The 18,571-nt window shown below is 38.4% G+C and overlaps 1 protein-coding gene and 1 pseudogene across 4 annotated transcripts in view; both read left to right on the forward strand.

Moving 5' to 3' along the window:
* Positions 1 to 18,571, forward strand: part of FOCAD (focadhesin) — a 267,132-nt gene that overhangs the window by 239,213 nt on the left and 9,348 nt on the right. For all 4 annotated transcript variants that reach the window (XM_069474243.1, XM_069474246.1, XM_069474245.1 and 1 more), the window contains 4 exons: positions 9,376 to 9,504; positions 11,267 to 11,382; positions 14,167 to 14,427; positions 15,446 to 15,535. In XM_069474243.1, the coding sequence (XP_069330344.1) occupies positions 9,376 to 9,504; positions 11,267 to 11,382; positions 14,167 to 14,427; positions 15,446 to 15,535 (596 nt within the window). The remainder of the gene's footprint in view (positions 1 to 9,375; positions 9,505 to 11,266; positions 11,383 to 14,166; positions 14,428 to 15,445; positions 15,536 to 18,571) is intronic.
* LOC138387301 (ADP-ribosylation factor-like protein 5A pseudogene) lies at positions 2,367 to 3,012 on the forward strand (annotated as a pseudogene).

Raw genomic sequence — 18,571 nt, forward strand, 5'->3', positions numbered from 1 at the left:
TGATTTGCATTTCCCTAATGACTAATGATGTTAAGCGTCTTTTCATGTACTTGTTGGCCATTTGTATATCTTCTTTGGAGGATTATCTGTTCAAGTCTTTTGCCCATTTTTTAAAAATTAGCTTGCCTTTTTGTTGTTGAGTTCTAAGAGTTCTTTGTAGATTATGGTTTTACTAGACCCTTATCTATAACTTGCAGATTCTACCATTCTGTAGGTTGTCTTTTCACTTTCTCGATAATATCCTTTGATGCACAAAGTTTTTAACTTTAACAGAGTACAGTTTATCCTTTTTATTTTGTTGCTCAGGTTGTTGGTGTCATACGTAAGAATTCATTGCCAAATCCAAGGTCAAAGATTTACCCGTAGGTTTTCTTCTAACAGTTTGATTGGTTTAGCTCTGATCTTTAGAGTAGTAATCCATTTTGAGTTAATTTTTGTAAATAATGTTAGATAGGGACCCCACTTCATTCTTTTGCATGTGGATATCTAGTTGTCTTAGCACTATTTGTTGAAGAAATGATTCTTTCTCCTATTAAAAGGTCTTGGCAGTTGGCTGTAAATGTGTGGTTTTACTTCTGGACTCTTAATTCAATTCCATTGGTCTATATGTCTCTACTTACCTGTGCCAGTACTGCACCATTTTGCTTACTATAGCTCTGTAGTAAGTGTTGAAGTTAGTATGCAATACTCCTCCAAATTTTTTTTCCTCAGGATTGTTTTGGCTATTTAGGGCCCCTTGCATTTCCATGTGAATTTGAGAGTTGGCTTTTATATTTCTGTGAAAAACAATCTTGGAATTTTGATAGGAATTGCATTCAATCTGTAGATCACTTTGGGCAGTACAGTTATCTTACAGTATAAAGCATTCTGATCCATGGCCGTGAGATGTCTTTTCATTTATTTAGGTCTCCTGTAATCTCTTTAAGGAATGTTGTGTACTTTTCGGTGTGTAAGTCTTGCACTGTGATTACATTTATTCCCCAGGTATTTTATTATTTTATTCTTTTCCTATTGCAAGTGGAATTGTTTCTTAATTTCCTTTTCAGATTATTCCCTGCTAGAATATAGAAATATAACTAATTTTTATGTGTTGGTCTTATACCCTGCAACTTTATTGAATTCTTTTACTAGCTCCATTAGTTTTTAAAAAGATTTTTTTGGTTTTTCTATATGTAGCATATGTCATCTGCAAATATAGTTTTAACCTCTTCCTTTCTAATCTGAATGCCTTTTATTTCTTTTTCTTGTCCAATTGCTCTGGCTAAGAACATCCAGTACAAAGTGGTGAAAGTAGAATACAGTCTTGTTCCTCATGGTATAAGAAAAGCTTTTAGTCTTTCACCATTGAGTTTGGTGTTGACTGTGGGTTTTTCACAAGTGCCCCTTACCATGTTAAGATAATTATAACCCTTGCATTCCTGTTATAAATCCTGTTTCATCGTGGTATATAATCCTTTTAACATGCTGTTGGGTTCTGTTTGCTGGTGTTCTGTTGAGAATTTTTATGCCTATATTCATAAGGAATATTAGTCTCTAGGTTTTTTTTTTTGTTTTTTTTTTAGTTTTATTTTTTATAGTGTCTTTGTCTAGCTTTGTTAGGATATTGCTGATCTCCTAGAATGAGTTAGAAAGTATTCCTTTCTCTTCTATTTTTTGAAAGAAATTGAGAAGGATTGGTGTTAATTCTTTAAGTGTTTGATAATATTCACCAATGAAGCCTCTGCTCCTGGGCTTTTCTTTTTTAGGAGATTTTTGATAACTGACCCAATCTCTTTACTTGTTATAGGTCTGTTAATATTTTCTATTTATTCCTGAGTCAGTTTTGGTAATTTGTGTGTTTCTAGGAATTTGTCCATTTAATTTGTTGGCATACAGTTTTGCATAGTATTCTCTTATAATCCTTTTCATGTCTTTAAGTTCAGTAGAAGTATCTCCACTTCTATTTCTGATTTCATTTGCATGTTCACTATTTTTTTTCTTAGTCTAGCTAAAGTTTGTCCATTTTGTTTATCTCTTCTAAGATCCAGTTTTTGGTTTTGTTGGTTCTTTTGTTTTCTTATTCTATACTTTGTTATCTCCACTCTAAATTTCATTATTTTCTTCCGTCTAACTTTGGGTATATTTATTCTTCTTTTTCTAGTTCCTTGAGGCATAAAGTTAGGACGTTATTTTTGCTTTTTAAAATATGTGCATTGGCTGCCGCCCGAGAGGAGCTGGGGGAGGACGGTGGCCCGCGAGGCTCGTCGCAGACAACGCGGCGGCGATGTCCGCGAGCCAGGCGAGTGCCGCGGCGGCAGCGGCGGGGCCTCGCGCGCGGCAGGGCGGCCTGGGCTTCGGCCTCCCTCCGGTTCCCTGGAAGCGGGCCGGCGGCCAGCGCCGGAGTAGCAGCAGAGGCGGAGGCTCCAGCGCGTCTCTCTCCTCCCCCTCAGCCTGAGCCAGGGGAGGCCAGGCGGCCCGGGTGGCTGGAGGGGGGTCCGCTGCCCGAGAATGGGAATTCTCTTCACCAGGATATGGAGACTGTTCAATCACCAGGAGCACAAAGTTATCATTGTTGGGCTGGATAATGCAGGGAAAACTACTATACTTTACCAATTTTCTATGAATGAAGTTGTGCATACATCCCCTACAATAGGAAGTAATGTAGAAGAGATAGTGATTAATAATACACGTTTCCTAATGTGGGATATTGGTGGCCAAGAATCTCTTCGTTCTTCCTGGAACACTTACTATACTAACACAGAGTTTGTAATAGTTGTTGTGGACAATACAGACAGAGAGAGGATTTCTGTAATTAGAGAAGAACTCTATAAAATGTTAGCACATGAGGACCTAAGGAAAGCTGGATTGCTGATTTTTGCTAATAAACAAGATGTTAAAGAATGTATGACTGTAGCAGAAATCTCCCAGTTTTTGAAGCTAACTTCTATCAAAGATCACCAGTGGCATATCCAGGCATGCTGTGCTCTTACTGGTGAAGGATTGTGCCAAGGACTTGAATGGATGATGTCATGACTTAAGATTAGATGCTCTCTACTGACCTCTTCTCATAGACTTTGTATAAACGAAGTGCTGGACTTTACCTGAAAGCTGCAAAAATTAATGGTTTAGATATATTTATAATAAACTGATTTAAATTTTTTCTATAAGAAGAAAAATTAAGACCACTTATTTGAAATCAAAGATGAAGTCTCACCTTCCAATTTGCTTTCTCATTAGTTCCTTCCAAAGTAAGTTATTAAAGCTGTGATTGACATATTTCTCATAATGAATCCTCTCAGGACATTGTGTAGCCAGTGGTAAGTAAAAGGGAGAGGAAGACATTTTGAACTTTAAGAGCTTTATTATCAGTATAAGCCTCCCTAGTTGAATGTTTTCTTCTTGTTCATTAAGTCAAAATACAAATCAGCACAGATATTCAGTTTCCAATATTTTAAAATGTAATGTTACTTATGAAAAGTATTTTGTATAAGGTTGTGTATGTATTGTGTATATACCTCACGTTCAAGTTAATGGCTTTGATTTATGTTCTAAAGAAAAGCAAATAATACAAAAATTAATAATATCCTTAGTTATAACCATAATGAGATAAGTACTGGGATTGGTGTTAAGTGCCATTTTGTACTCCCTCCTTATGTTCTCTGTATTGTATTAACCAACCCCCAAAATCATTGAGCTGCTCTTAAAAAAAAAAAAAAAAAAGGAAAAGGAAAAAGCTTGAAAAAAAAAAAAATAAATAAATAAAATAAAATAAAATATGTGCATTTATTGCTATCAGTCTCTTCCAGAGTGCTGCTTTTGCTGCATCTCATGAGTTTTGGTATTTTATGTTTTTATTTTCATTGGTCTCAAACTATTTTCTAATTTCTCTGTGATTTCTTCTTTTATCCATTGGTCATTTATCAGTGTACTTTTTACTTTCCACATATTTGTGAATTTTCTAGGTTTCTTGGAAATTTGTTCTTGATTTCTAGCTTCATTCCGTTGTGATTAGTGGAAGTACTTTGTTTGATTTTAGCCTTTTAAAATTTATTGAGACTTTTTTTGTTGTCTGACATATGATTGGTCCTGGAGAATGTTCCATGCACACTTGAAACAAATGTATATCCTGATGGTATTGAATAGAACTGTTCTAGCTATGTGTGCTAGGTCTCTTTGGTTTATACTGTTGTCCAGATCCCCACATCCTTATTAATCTTCTTTCTGGATGGTCTATCCATTATTAAAAGTAGAGTATTGAAGTCTCCAATTGTTATTGTGGAGCCATATACTTCTCCCTTCAATTCTGTCGGTGTTTGCTTTATGTATTTTGGGGCTCTCTTGTTTTATTTATACATGTTTATAATTGTTAAACTTCTTGATTAATAAAGTTTGAATTGATGCCAACTTAGTTTCAGCAGCATACAAAAATCTGCTCTTATAAAGCTTTATCCCTCCTCCTTACATTGTTATTATCCCAAATTACATGTTTACGTGTTGTTTACCCATTAATGTAGATTTGTAATCATTGTTTTATACATTTTCCTTTTAAATCATACTAGTGAAAGGGGAAGTTACAAAACAAAAATATAATACCAGCTTTTATATTTACCTCTGTAATTACCTTTATCTGAGTTCTTTATTTCTTTATATTTTCAAATTACTGTCTAGATTACTATCTAGTGTCCTTTTATTTTAGCCTAAAGGACTTCTGTTAACGTTTCAAATAGACATGTCTAAGAGTGGCAAACTTCCTCAGTTTTGTTTTTCTGGGAATGTCTTAATTTCTCCTTAATTCTTAAATGATAGTTTTGTTAGTTATAGCATTTTGGGATGACATTTTTTCTTTCAGCACTTTAAAAATGTTATCCCACTCTTTACTGGATTCCATGGTTTCTGATGAGAAATGGGCTGTTAATCTTATGGAGAATCCCTTGTATGTGGTGAGTAGATCTCTTTGCTGCTTTCAAGATTCTCTTTGTCTTTGTCCTTTGAAAATTTTATTACATTGTGTCTTGGTGTGGATCTCTTTGCATTTATCTTTCTTGGAGTTTGTTGAGCTTCTTGAATGTATAGATTTATGTCTTTTTTTAAATCAAATTTAGGAAGATTTTGGCCATTATTTCTTCAAATAGTCCTTTTATCTTTCTCTCTCTGCTATCCTTCTGAGATTCCCATTATGCATATGTCGATATGCCTGAAGGTGTCTTTAGACTCTGTTCATTTTTTTTTCTTCTTTCTTTCTGTTCCTTAGACTGTATAATTTCAATTGACCTATCTTTATGTGAGCCTGTTCTTTCTTCTGTCTGCTCAAATCTGCTATTTCAACCCTCTAGTGAGGTTTTCATTGCAGTTACTGTGTTTTTAGCTCCACAATTTGTTCAGTTCTTTAAAAAAAAAAAAAAACCTCTATTGATATTCTCTATTTGTTCATGTATCTTTGCCCATGGTTTCCTTTAGTTGTTTAAGCATGTTTAAGATAGTTGATTTCAAGTGTTTTTCTAGTAAGTCCAATGTCTGTGCTTCCTCTGGGATAATTTCTGTTAATTTCTTCTATAAAATGGCCAAACTTTCTTGCTTTTTATGCTCCATAATTTTTTGTTGAAAATGGGACAGTTTTTGAATTTCTGTCAAAATTCAGGTTTTTTCCAATACTTAAAGAACTAATCAATCAATAATTCCCTTTCTCCCCCTCACCTCTCTCCAGACTCACATTTTGTTTGTTATCCTTCTATCAGTGGAAATTTGGGATGCTTTTGCCACTTTGCTATTATAAATAATGCTGCTGTGGACACAGTGTGCAAATTATCTCTTCAAGATCCTGCCTTCAGTTGTTTTGGATATATACCCAGAAATGAGATTGCTGGATTATATGGTGGTTGCATTTATAATTTTATATCTATATAAAATTATTTATAATTTTTTGAGGAACTGAGATACTGTTTTCCATAGTGGTTGCACCATTTTACAATCCCACCAACAGTGCAAAAGAGTTCCAATTTCTCCATATTCTCACCAACACTTTGTTATTTTCTGGTCTTCTGGCAGTCATCCTAATAGCTATGAGTTGATATCTCAGTGTGGTTTTAATTTGCATTCTCCTGCTGTTTAGTGATGTTAGGCATCTTGTCATCTGCTTGTTGAGCATTTGTGTATCATCTTTGGAGAAATGTCTAAGTCCTTTGCTCATTTTTATATGCTTCTTCTTTTTCTGATGCTACTCCTTTTGAGCTGCTGTTTTTCCTTTTGTTGATTCTGCCTCTGCTTCCTCGTTTTCAACTTCTGCTAATTCTGCTTTTCCTTCTAATTCTGCATATGCTTCTCTTTTCTTTTATGCTTCTCCTTTCTGTTGCTATTTTTCCTTTTGCTGACTCTGCGCCCTTTTTTAATGTCTCCTGATTTTGCTTCTACTTCTCCTTTTCAGCTTCTGCTGATTGTGTTGCTTTTTTCTGCTGATTCCACATTTGCTTCTCCTTTTTCCTATGCTTTTCCTTTCTGCAGCTATTTTTCCTTCTGCTGACTGCCCTATTTCTGCTTCCCCATTTTTTAGTGTGCTGATTTTGCCTCTGCTTCTCCTTTTTTCTAAGCTTCTCCTTTCTGGTTGCTGTTTTCACTTTGCTGACTCTGCCTGCTTGTGCTTCCCATTTTTGCAATATCTGATTTTGCCTCCTGCTTCTCCTTTTTCCTAAGCTTCTCCTTTCTGTTGCTGTTTGCACTTTGCTGACTCTGCCTGCTTGTGCTTCCCGCTTTTCTGTATCTGCTGATTTTGCCTCCTGCTTCTCCTTTTCCCTAAGCTTCTCCTTTCTGTTGCTGTTTTCACTTTGCTGACTCTGCCTGCTTGTGCTTCCCGTTTTTCTGTATCTGCTGATTTTGCCTCCTGCTTCTCCTTTTCCCTAAGCTTTTCCTTTCTGTTGCTGTTTGCACTTTGCTGACTCTGCCTGCTTGTGCTTCCCGTTTTTCTGTATCTGCTGATTTTGCCTCCTGCTTCTCCTTTTCCCTAAGCTTCTCCTTTCTGTTGCTGTTTTCACTTTGCTGACTCTGCCTGCTTGTGCTTCCCGTTTTTCTGTATCTGCTGATTTTGCCTCTGCTTCTCCTTTTCCCTAAGCTTCTCCTTTCTGTTGCTGTTTTCACTTTGCTGACTCTGCCCTGCTTGTGCTTCCCTTTTTTCAGTAACTGCTGATTTTGCCTCTGCTTCTCCTTTTTCTTAAGCTTCTCTTTTCTGTTGCTGTTTGCACTTTGCTGACTCTGCCTGCTTGTGCTTCCCTTTTTTCAGTATCTGCTGATTTTGCCTCCTGCTTCTCCTTTTCCCTAAGCTTCTCCTTTCTGTTGCTGTTTGCACTTTGCTGACTCTGCCTGCTTGTGCTTCCCGTTTTTCTGTATCTGCTGATTTTGCCTCTGCTTCTTCTTTTCCCTAAGCTTCTCCTTTCTGTTGCTGTTTGCACTTTGCTGACTCTGCCCTGCTTGTGCTTCCCTTTTTTCAGTATCTGCTGATTTTGTCTCTGCTTCCCCTTTTTCCTATGCTTCACCTTTCTGGTTGATGTTTTCACTTTGCTGACTCTGCCTGCTTGTGCTTCCCATTTTTGCAGTATCTGATTTTGCCTCCAGCTTCTCCTTTTTCCTAAGCTTCCCCTTTCTGTTGCTGTTTTCACTTTGCTGACTGACTCTGCCTGCTTGTGCTTCCTGTTTTTCTGTATCTGCTGATTTTGCCTCCTGCTTCTCCTTTTTCCTAAGCTTCTCCTTTCTGTTGCTGTTTTCACTTTTGCTGACTCTGCCTGCTTGTGCTTCCCTTTTTTCTATATCTGCTGATTTTGCCTCCTGCTTCTCCTTTTTTCCTAAGCTTCCCCTTTCTGTTGCTGTTTTCACTTTTGCTGACTCTGCCCTGCTTGTGCTTCCTCTTTTTTTCAATATCTGCTAATTTTGCCTCTGCTTCTCCTTTGTCCTGTGCTTCTCCTTTCTGCAGCTGTTTTTCCTTTTGCTGACTCTGCCTCCACTTCTGATTCCCCCTTTTTCAGCATTTTCTGATTCTGGTGCTGCTTTTGCTGATCCTGCCTCTGCTCTTCCATTTCCTGCTGATACTTTTCCTTTTGCCAATTCTGCTTCTCTTTCTGCTGATGCTAACTTCTCTTTTGCTGCTGATGTTGATCCTGCTGCTTTTTCTTCTCTTTCTTGGTCTTCTACATTTTTATGCACTGTTTCTGATCTTCTTGTAGCTTCACTTTTACATGGCCCTTAGTGGCTATTCCATCCCTAACTGAACCATATGTTTCCACTCATAAGTGCTCCAGCATCTCAGTTTTTCAATTGCCAATTACCCTACACACAACCCTAAAAAAGGAATGTGATATTAAAGTAATGATACTGTGTCATAGGTAGCTGATTAACCTATGGGCTAGCTGTTACTCCCATAGGTGCTCACTTCTGGAGTAGTCACCATGGTGCAGGCTGAGGAGCAGAAAAAGCAGAGAATCTCATGCTACATTATGTGACCAGTTAGGGCCACAGGAACTACGTAACCCATAGTCCTTAGAAGGGAATGTGCCTGAGTGAGCAGTACTTGTCCTCTCTGCTGGAAGTGGATTGAGGAGTAAGTGAGCAATGAGGCAATAATGTAGAGTAAGTTACTTATTTTTCAAATAGATAAAACTGGATTAAAAGACAAGAGAGTACAGAATACAGCTAAGTAGCAATGTGGAATATTCTTATCCAGATGAGAAGGCAAAACTGGAGACAAAAAAGAACAAAATCCTGAAAGAATGGATGAACCTGAAGGACATTATGTTAAGTGAAATAAACCAGGAATAGAAATACAAATACTATATGTTCTCACTCATACATGGAAGCTAAAAAATAGTTGTTTTCATGTAAAAGTAGAGAGTAGAGTACTGGTGACTAGAGGCTGGGAAAGGTAGGAGGATGGGGAATAGGGAGAAGTTGGTTAAAGGGTACAAATAAAAACTAGAGGGGAAGAATAAGTTCTATTGTCCTATAGCACTGTAGGGTGACTGTAGTTAATAATTTATTGTTATTTTGAAATAGCTAGAAGAGAGGATTTTGAATGTTCCCAGCACAAAGAAATGAGAAATATCTGGGGTGATGAATATGCTAAGTACCCCAATTTGATCATTGCACATATGTATGGAATTACCACTCTATATCCCATAAATATTAATGTATACAGTTATGTATCAATTAAAAATTTTTAAAAAATAAAAGAACAGAGGGAGGAAGGTTTTGTAGCAAATGGAGTTGAAATTAAGAGTGCAGAATCGAAGAGTTGATCACAAGTGAAGATGTGATATCAGATCCCTTGAAACTAAAAGAAAGAAGGGAAAGTTGGCATTTTCTACATTCTTAATGCTATGAAGGTATTTTATTACATTTTCTTCTTTTATGCTGCAGGTCCAGAATCTGTGCCTCCTTCCCTTCTTAAAGTGGTGATGAAACCCATAGCGGCTGTTGGAGAAAGCTACCAATATCCTCCTGTGAACTGGGCTGCACTCCTCTCTCCGCTTATGAGGCTAAACTTTGGTAAATACCAGATGTTTTTAGGTCTTTAGACTTTGCTTTTAGGCTTTGATCTGAGTAGAAAAACATATTCTGTGTCACAGTTGGTAGTGACTGGATAGACCTTTTGAATCTTGAGGTTTGTCATGTTGGATGTGGCTGGGTTACTTTCACTAAGTCATTGAGTCCCTCGGTGAGGAGGAAGAGGTCTAAACACACAGGCCAGATACATTCATGAAACACAATCCTTGACTGAGGTGTGCATGATGCTGGGACTGCGGTGCAGGTGCCATGAAGCCTGGGTTGGTGGTTATCAGACTGTACTTCCAGAGCCGTAGGTTTCAAGCAGTACCATATGGGATGCTGTATAAGTTTTCTCTGGAACAAATTACTACACACTTAGTGGCTTGAAACAGCACAAATTTATTATCTTTACAGTTCTGTAGGCCAGAAGTCCAACATGTTTCTCACCAGACTAAGATCAAGGTGTCAGCAGCACAGAATTTCTTTCTAGAGGCTCTAGGGGAGAATCCATTTCTTTTTCTTCTCCAGCTTTTAGAGGCTTCCCACAATCTTTGACTTATGTCACTTTTTCTCCATCTTCAAAGCAAACAATGGAGGGCTGAGGTCTTCACACACTGTTATCTTTCTGGTTCTCTACAGCCAGGAAATGTTTTCTACCTTTAAGGACTCACATTGATTAATGGGCTCACTTAAATAATTCAGGATAATCTCCCCATCTCATGATCGTTAACCTTAATCACATCTGCACATTTTCTTTGCCATATAAGGTGATATATTCACAGGCTCCAGGAATTAGAATGTGGGCATCATCGGGGGCCATTATTTTGTCTACCACAATTATTTTGTGGTGAGAGGCAAAGTGAATACACACCTCAATGCCCCCCAATTCATCCACAGCAACCTCTTTTATACAGAATGGTCCACATGCAAATGTAATTTCATATACTTGATCCAAAAAAAAAAGAACAATTTAAAGTGTTATAAAATTGCATGGGTTTGCATTTGCCATGAGTGTTCTATCACAGCAGAGTGCTTACTTACATATGATACACAAAATGACTTGTGTACTGTAATTTATGTGCAATTTAAAAGATAACTAAAGATGATTTTGACTATATACAATTTTTCACTTAAATGCTTTCATTTGAACCTAATCTCTCTATAAGATATGATGTCACCATGCTGGGTTTCCAGAGATTTCATTTGAAAATATGTTCCTTTGTCTCTCCCCTACTTTTGTGTGGTATATTGAAAATGTTTGTTTTTTAGTAAAATCCTTAGATAAAAAGAAGAAATGGTCTCATTGGGAAAATAAGTCTGCTGATGGGGATCAGGCTACTAAAAAGACTTGATCACTAGAGAATGTGGCTACATTTTTAAGTCATTCCAGACCTCTATATATTTCGCTATGTGCTGAGTATGAGATGGAGAGGAGGGTAGAATAGAGACCCAAGGGTTTTTTAGCTAGAATTTTCTCATATTTTCAACAGCTTTTGAGTGTGTAGGTTTCTCTGGATATTGTAAGAGAAATTTCCCTACCTAGTTCACGTCCCTCGTCAGTTCCAAGACTTGGGACTGTGATACCATTGGACACATTCTTTTGCCTCATAACCAACAAGTCTCTTGAAATACCTTCTGCTTTACTGAAGTTCTGTGACCTGCAGAATTCACACAACCAGATGCTTTGATTTGAGATATTAAAGCCTGAAAATGAGTCAGAGAAGCAGCTATATTACAGATTCTTTTCCTTTCTCTCTTTCAGGTGAAGAGATCCAGCAACTGTGCCTTGAAATTATGGTGACCCAGGCACAGTCATCCCAGAACGCAGCTGCACTGTTGGGCTTGTGGGTGATGCCGCCACTGATCCATAGTCTGAGTGTATGTAGCCATTAAGGGTGTTGGCCAAGGGGAGGATATGGTTCTTTTGGAGGAGACTAACATTTGTGTGGGTGTGTGTTCTCAAGGTCAAGAGTGGACAAATGGGATCTTACAAAACTTGAGGGCTTTGATGGTAGCTGGCCTGCAGGTTGGAAAATTATATAGTTCAGAACACCACCTAGCTGTTATCATTCACACTTTAGCCACCATTTATTACAAAAAGGGGAAAGTTATGATCAGTGGAATTAAAGTTCCTGTTTCAAGATTATACAGCTAGAAAGTTGTGGAATTGTTTCTTTGATTATGTGGTATATGTAATCATTTCAGTAGGTATTAAGATGAAAGCAAACCCACATGCACTGGACTCGCCTAGGTATTATTCCTCCCTTTCCCAGAGGAGGCAGTGATTAAGGTGAGTCTTGAAGGCTCAGTAGGATTTGGTTAGGCATTGAATCAGGGGATGTAGGTGGGAGGGTGTAAGTGGAAAGAGTGAAACATCTCTGCTGGGATGCTTAGCTTGAGCAAAGTATTGAGGAAGAAGTGACCCAGCCTGGTGTTTGTGACAAAGGCTAGCCCCTTCCAGGTATAGGCCAAGGGTAGACAGGAAGAATAGGGCAAGAGTGTTTAAAGACGGGTAGTTGGTAAAGATGTATAATTTTGGATTTCAAGCTAGGACAGAAAAATGCATTCCATTAGAAGTTTACCAGTTGATAAAAGTTAAATGCTCTCATCTTTGAATTGTCTCCGTAATCTGGCCTATTACTCTTCTGTTCTAGGAGGCTTTTAATCTTTGAGAATAACCCTTACCTCTTGGCTTTTGTCCCTACTCTGAACTGTTTTTTTTTTTTTTAAACCTTTCCTACTCCTCCCAGTCTTTTTAATTGAAGGTGGGCGTTACGGAGGTCTGCATCCTTTCTGTCAACTATTAACATTGCTCTACCTGTCTGCTCCAAGTATCTCCCATCTAGCTGCCATTAACTGAGCACTTGCTATGTACATGGTACCTGCAAGCACTCAGTGAGTACTTATAAGCATCAGATTTAATCTCTCTACAACCCTGGCAGGATCATTTTTAAACAGCTTTATTGAGTTACAATTTACATAGCTTAAAATATGACCATTTTAAGTATAAAATTTGATGAGTTTTAGTACATTTATAGATTTTTAGTCATCACCAAGAACACTTCTATCACCTGACAAAGTTCCATTGTGTCTATTCGTAGTCAATTTTCACTCCCAACCTCAGACCCAGGCCACTACTGATGTGCTTTCTATCTCTATAATTTTGCCTTTTTTAAAAGAGCTGTTTTGGCTCACGCCTGTAATCCGAGCACTCTGGGAGGCCGAGGCGGGTGGGTCACTTGAGGTCAGGAGTTTGATACCAGCCTGAGCAAGAGCGAGACCCCATCTCTACTAAAAAAAAAAAAAAAAATAGAAAGAAATTAGCAGGCCAACTAAAAATATACAGAAAAAATTAGCCGGGCATGATGGCGCATGCCTGTAGTTCCAGTGACTCAGGAGGCTGAGGCAGAAGGATTGCTTGAGCCCAGGAGTTGGAGGTTGCTGTGAGTGAGGCTGATGCCACAGCACTCTAGCCTGGGCAAAAGAGTGAGACTGTCTCAAAAAAAAAAAAAAAAAAAAAAAACTGTTATATAAATTTAAATTTTATATACATTTTATAAATTCTTTAGAATGAAATCATACAATATGAAGTTTTATGTCTGACTTATTTCACTTCTGAGAGATATATTTTATCATTTCCATTTTACAGGTTGATAAACTGAGGCAGGTGGAGGTCAAGCAAAGTTTGCGTAGCCAGTGAACGGGAGAGTTGTGTCTAGCTGACTTCAAAGCCCTATTCTGTTAACTCCTTCTTCCTTTATAATCAGGCCTATCTCCAATAGTCCATTTTGTTGACCTCAGAAATTTTTCTTTGCCATTTGTCTTTGATTATAGGTCTTTATTATTATTTCTGTTAATTGATAAGTTCATTTTCTTATAAAATCATGAGATAGCATATTCTTTAAAATTAGCTGTTCACAACACTGATGCAAGCAACTACATTGATCTTTTTAGAAATTTACTGATTTCATGGTCAGATTTTATTTTTTAGACCACTTCTTTTAGACTTGCTGCCCCTTTAGTATCATACTGATGTTTCTAAGAATCTTTGAAGCCCATTCTCTTAAAGTCCATGTTACATAACAGAGCTGTTACTAACCTTGCCCCTTCTTGGCTCTCAGGAACTCTAAGATGCCTTGGTCAGTTCCACATACTCAGCTGGAGGTTTTTCTTTGGTCAGAAATGGTCCCAACATGCCAGTTCTCCTTATAACTTTTTTAGTTTTTCCCAGAAGAAATTAATAATATCAGATACTTTGTTTAGTTGATTTCCAGCAGATGAACTTCTAATCTCCCGGAGCTTTTCTTGCCAGAGAAGGCGACCTTTTAAAACTAAAAAGCAACTGTAATGTACTTTCAGAAGTAGCATTTTATTCTCTTCACTGCAAAGATCCAAGGTTTAAGCTGAGTAGTTCACAGATGGATTGGCAGATACCATATACACACATGAGTCACCCTGGCTCAGAAGTGACTGCAGCAGCCAAAATTACATGCATTAGTGGCCCATTGGACCATGAAGCTGTGGGAAAATGAGGGAAGAAGGAAGTAACCTGAACCTTTTATCTCTCAGTCTGCCCTCAAGCACAGTGATGACCAAGAGGTTTTGAGTGTTGCAAACCCAGACTTGCCTGTTTCCATCTGACCTGTTTGGTTTCACTTCCAGCTGAATATAAAGAAATACCTTCTGGTGTCTGCACCTCTGTGGATAAAACACGTCTCTGATGAACAGCTCCTGGCTTTTGTTGAAAACGTAATGGTGGCAGTTTTTAAAGTGGCTTTGCCGCTTTGCAATCCTGAATTACGCCCAAGTGCCTTACAGGGTCTGAGCCTGGCCATGAAACTGCCCAGCCCTGCCTACCACCTCTGGAGTCTGCTCTGTGAAGCTACTGGGAAAATTTTTGACCTTCTACCAAGTAAGATTCGGGTGAGGAACAAAAATATTTACATTCCTGACAATTTATGTTTGGGATATTTTAAAGCCTTTTGCCAAAGTGGGGAGGTGTATGTTTTAAGAATGTGGGTGGGAAGGCTAGCAAGAAATAACCACATTCTTCACTAGGAGTTTGTTTGCTTCCAAGATCTAAATTGAGGTTGAATATTTAGAACCAAAGTTTTAAGCAAGCTCAGAAGCAGGTTAACCAGTGCTGCACCAGGGAATTTGCTGTTAGGCAATTTTTACCAAATGCCTGTAGAAGATGAGCAAACTCAGAAATCTATACACCTTACAGCTTTGGAATCCTCGGGCATATTGTCCGATATACTATCACATCAAATGACTTAACTTTAGCCTTTCCCCTCCCCCAACAGACCTCCAAATTGTAGTTTTACAAAGAGGTAAGAAATTCATTTGGAGCCGGGCGCAGTGGCTCACGCCTGTAATCCTAGCACTCTGGGAGGCCGAGGCGGGTGGATCGCTCGAGGTCAGGAGTTCAAGACCAGCCTGAGCAAGAGTGAGACCCCGTCTCTACTAAAAATAGAAAGAAATTATATGGACAACTAAAATATATATATATACAAAAAATTAGCCGGGCATGGTGGCACATGCCTGTAGTCCCAGCTACTCGGGAGGCTGAGGCAGTAGGATCCCTTAAGCCCAGGAGTTTGAGGTTGCTGTGAGCTAGACTGACGCCACGGCACTCACTCTAGCCTGGGCAACAGAGGGAGACTCTGTCTCAAAAAAAAAAAAAAAAAAAAAAAGAAATTCATTTGGGATGATGGAATTCTGATAAGGACAAACAGTACAGCCCCCACCTTACACAAAATAACAGGAAAGATGTTTTTAAAATGATAAAAATTGGCCATATGTTTGTGTTTGGTTAAAATTAGAATCTCATCAGGTGCTAATCACGAAGATAAGCAAATCTAATAATTTGTCAGAACTTTAAGAATAAACTTGTTATTTTACATAGTATTTTGACATGCTTGGGATTCTTCCTTACCAGAGAAATGACCTAGAGCTGTATGTCGGTGTAGCAAAATGCCTCTCAGAAATGACAGATGATGACGTCAATCGGGTTGCCCAGATTACTAAGGTAATAACTTATCCATCTATATTTTTTTTCATTATTGAGGCAGGAATTACCATTGAAAAATTGATTGCTGTTTCCTTTTGGCTGAAGCTAGTTTTGCCTCATATTTGTTACTGGTTAATTTTAGAAAACTGTATCTTTCTGTTTCACTGTGGGGTCTAGTGTCCAGCCTACTAGTATGATTAGTGCTTAATAAATGTTGTACGGTGCCTACCAGTGAGATGTTTAAAAAGACAAAAAACAAATAAAAAATATTGTATGTATGGATACATGGGTGAATAGCTTTTTAACCCAATTTCTGCCACTTTGTCCTTCACCTGATAGTATCCTTTTGGAATGAAGAAAGGTGACTGATTGACAAGCAAGCACTAGCGGCCCTGACACAGGATAATTTACAAGTACCCTCCATACCCACATACAGTCAAATGATGAATGAACAAAAAAGTAACATATCAGTAAAGTTGCCAGATTTAGCAAATAAAATACAAGATTTTTTGTTAAATTTGAGTTGCAAATAATAATTTTTTAGTATATGTACATCTTAAAATGACATACTTGAATGGCAACCTTGCATACCAGCCAATACTAATCGTCTAGAGCAGCGCTCCCCAGCCTTTTTGATAGCAGGGACCAGTTTCGTGGAAGACAGTTGTTCCACAGACTGGGGAGGTTGTCGGGGGGTTCACCCCCTCGGCTCCACCCCACCTCAGATCAGCAGGCGTTGGATTCTCGCAGGGAGCACGCCCACTGGATCCCTCGCATGCGCAGTTTGCAGTGGGGCACATGCTCCTATGAGGGTCTGACGCCGCTGCTGATCTGATGGGGGCGGGGCTTGGGCGGTGATGGAGCGATGGGGAGCAGCTGTGGGTGCAAGTGAGGCTTCGCTCCCTTGCCCGCCACTCGCCCCCTGCTGTGCCGCTCGGTTCCTGGTGTGCCGTGGCCCAGAGGTTGAGGGCTGCAGGTCTAGAGAACTCTGAGCTCCCCCATAGCTGGTGGACTTCTTGGCATTTATTTTACTATATGACAGGTTTGCCTATTCTGTTGGATCCTTGAATTTCTGCATCGTATAGCAGTGGTTCTCAAAGTGTGGTCCCTGGACCAATGTCATCAGCATCACCTGGGAACTAATTAGAAACACAAGTTCTGAGTCCCACTCTAGACCTGCCAAATCAGAAACCCTGGAGGTGGGACTGAGGAGTGTGGGTTTTAATAGTCTCTTAGGTGATTCTGGTGCATCCTAAGTTTTGAGAACCACTGTTACAGAGTATTTGGAATAGCAGCATTTTGGAGATTAGCTTGCTTTAATCAAGGAGAAACAGTTTAAGGAAATGGTTAAAAGGGTGGATTCTGGAGCCTCACTGCTTTGGTTTGAAATCCACCTCTGCAATTAGCAATGTGATCTTGGTTAAGTTTCATAATGTCTCCCTGCCTCAATTTCCTCATCTATAAAAGGGAGATAATAACACCTACCTGTTAGAGTTGTTTTGAAAGTTAAACGACTTAATTCATCCAAGTACTTGGAATAGTATCTGGCCCAAAGTGAGGACTCAGTAATTATTTATTATCATAATTATTACATTTGTGTAACTAATTATATCTTATTACAGTCATACATTGTAGTTGGGAATAAATCATGTAATTTACTTCTTGGTACCTGGAGCTAGAGGTTGCTATGTTATAATCACATGGGTTCCTAAGCCCCATTCAGAACATTGTCATTGGAACATAATAGTGTTCTGATGTCCCCAAAGGAGTTAGTCTGCTCCACTGAGGTCAGAATTTTCTATTCATTTCTGGAAATAATAGAGGTAGAATAAGATAGTGGTGGAGTGCACAGACTCCCTGGATTCCAATTCTTACTCTGCCAACTCTGGCTGTGTGACCTTAAGCAAATTACTTAACCTCTGTGCTTCAGTGTCCTCTCTGTAAAGGTGAGATGCTAATAGATCCACGCAGAGGGTTGGTGGAAGAATTAAATAGTTAAAACAGCAGTTGTCACATGTTTTGATCTTAGGAACACTTTAGTTTCTTACAAATTATTGAGGACCCCAAAGAGCTTTTATTTATATGTGTCGTATCTGTTGATATTTACCATATTAGAAATTAAAACTAGGCAAATTTAAAAATATTTACTTAATAAACCCATTACAACTTAACATGAATAATAAAAATAATTTTTTAAAGCACAACTTAGAGAAGTGGTATTATCTTAAATTTTTACAAATCTCCTTAATGTCTGGCTTAATAGAAGACAGCTGAATTCTCATGGCTGCTGCTTCATTCCATCTGTTGTGATGTTGTTTTGGTGAAGTATGTGAAGAAATCTCAGCCTTATACAGATATGTAGGTGCAAAGAGGAAGAGTATGTAATAGTCTTTTCAGAGAATTATGAATGTCCTTCTTTGATATTACATCAAAACTCAACAACTGGTGATTTCTTAAAGGTTAATTGCAATGTAGAATCAGAAACCATGTCATTGAAACTAATATGCTTCATTACTTTAAAATCTGCTGGTCTGTCTGGCACTTTGGGTCTTGTACCCATGCATGATTTTGTAATATCATGCACTGGTCATTTGGAAAATATTGGCTCACTGAGTTTTAAAGATCTTCCAAATGTTGACACAGTTCATTATATGATATAAAAACATATTTGTTAATATCACCAGTTATCAGGAAAGCCTTTTACATATTAGGAAGATGCCAAGCCCATAGAAGCAGAAACAAATTTTCCAAAAATCTAATTTTTACTCAGAAACTAAGATTTTATCATTAGGAACAAATACTGTCAGGTATTTTCCTTGAAGTGACAGACTCCGTTCAATTTTAAGAAAATAAGCTGTCATATATGCAGTGTGAATAATCATAGTTTGTCTGTCAATCATTCCTGCAAGTAAATGGTGTTCCATGAAAGGAGTGGCTGTGTCAGCTCACAGGTTAATCTTACAAGCGTTGTTCCTCGCCTTGCGACCACCACATACTTGCGTGTGCAGCAGAAGTCCCTTATGAGTGTTTCCCAGTTTGTCCCACAGAATGTTA

Source organism: Eulemur rufifrons, chromosome 7, assembly GCF_041146395.1.
Source record: "Eulemur rufifrons isolate Redbay chromosome 7, OSU_ERuf_1, whole genome shotgun sequence".
Classification (NCBI taxonomy): Eukaryota; Metazoa; Chordata; class Mammalia; order Primates; family Lemuridae; genus Eulemur; species Eulemur rufifrons.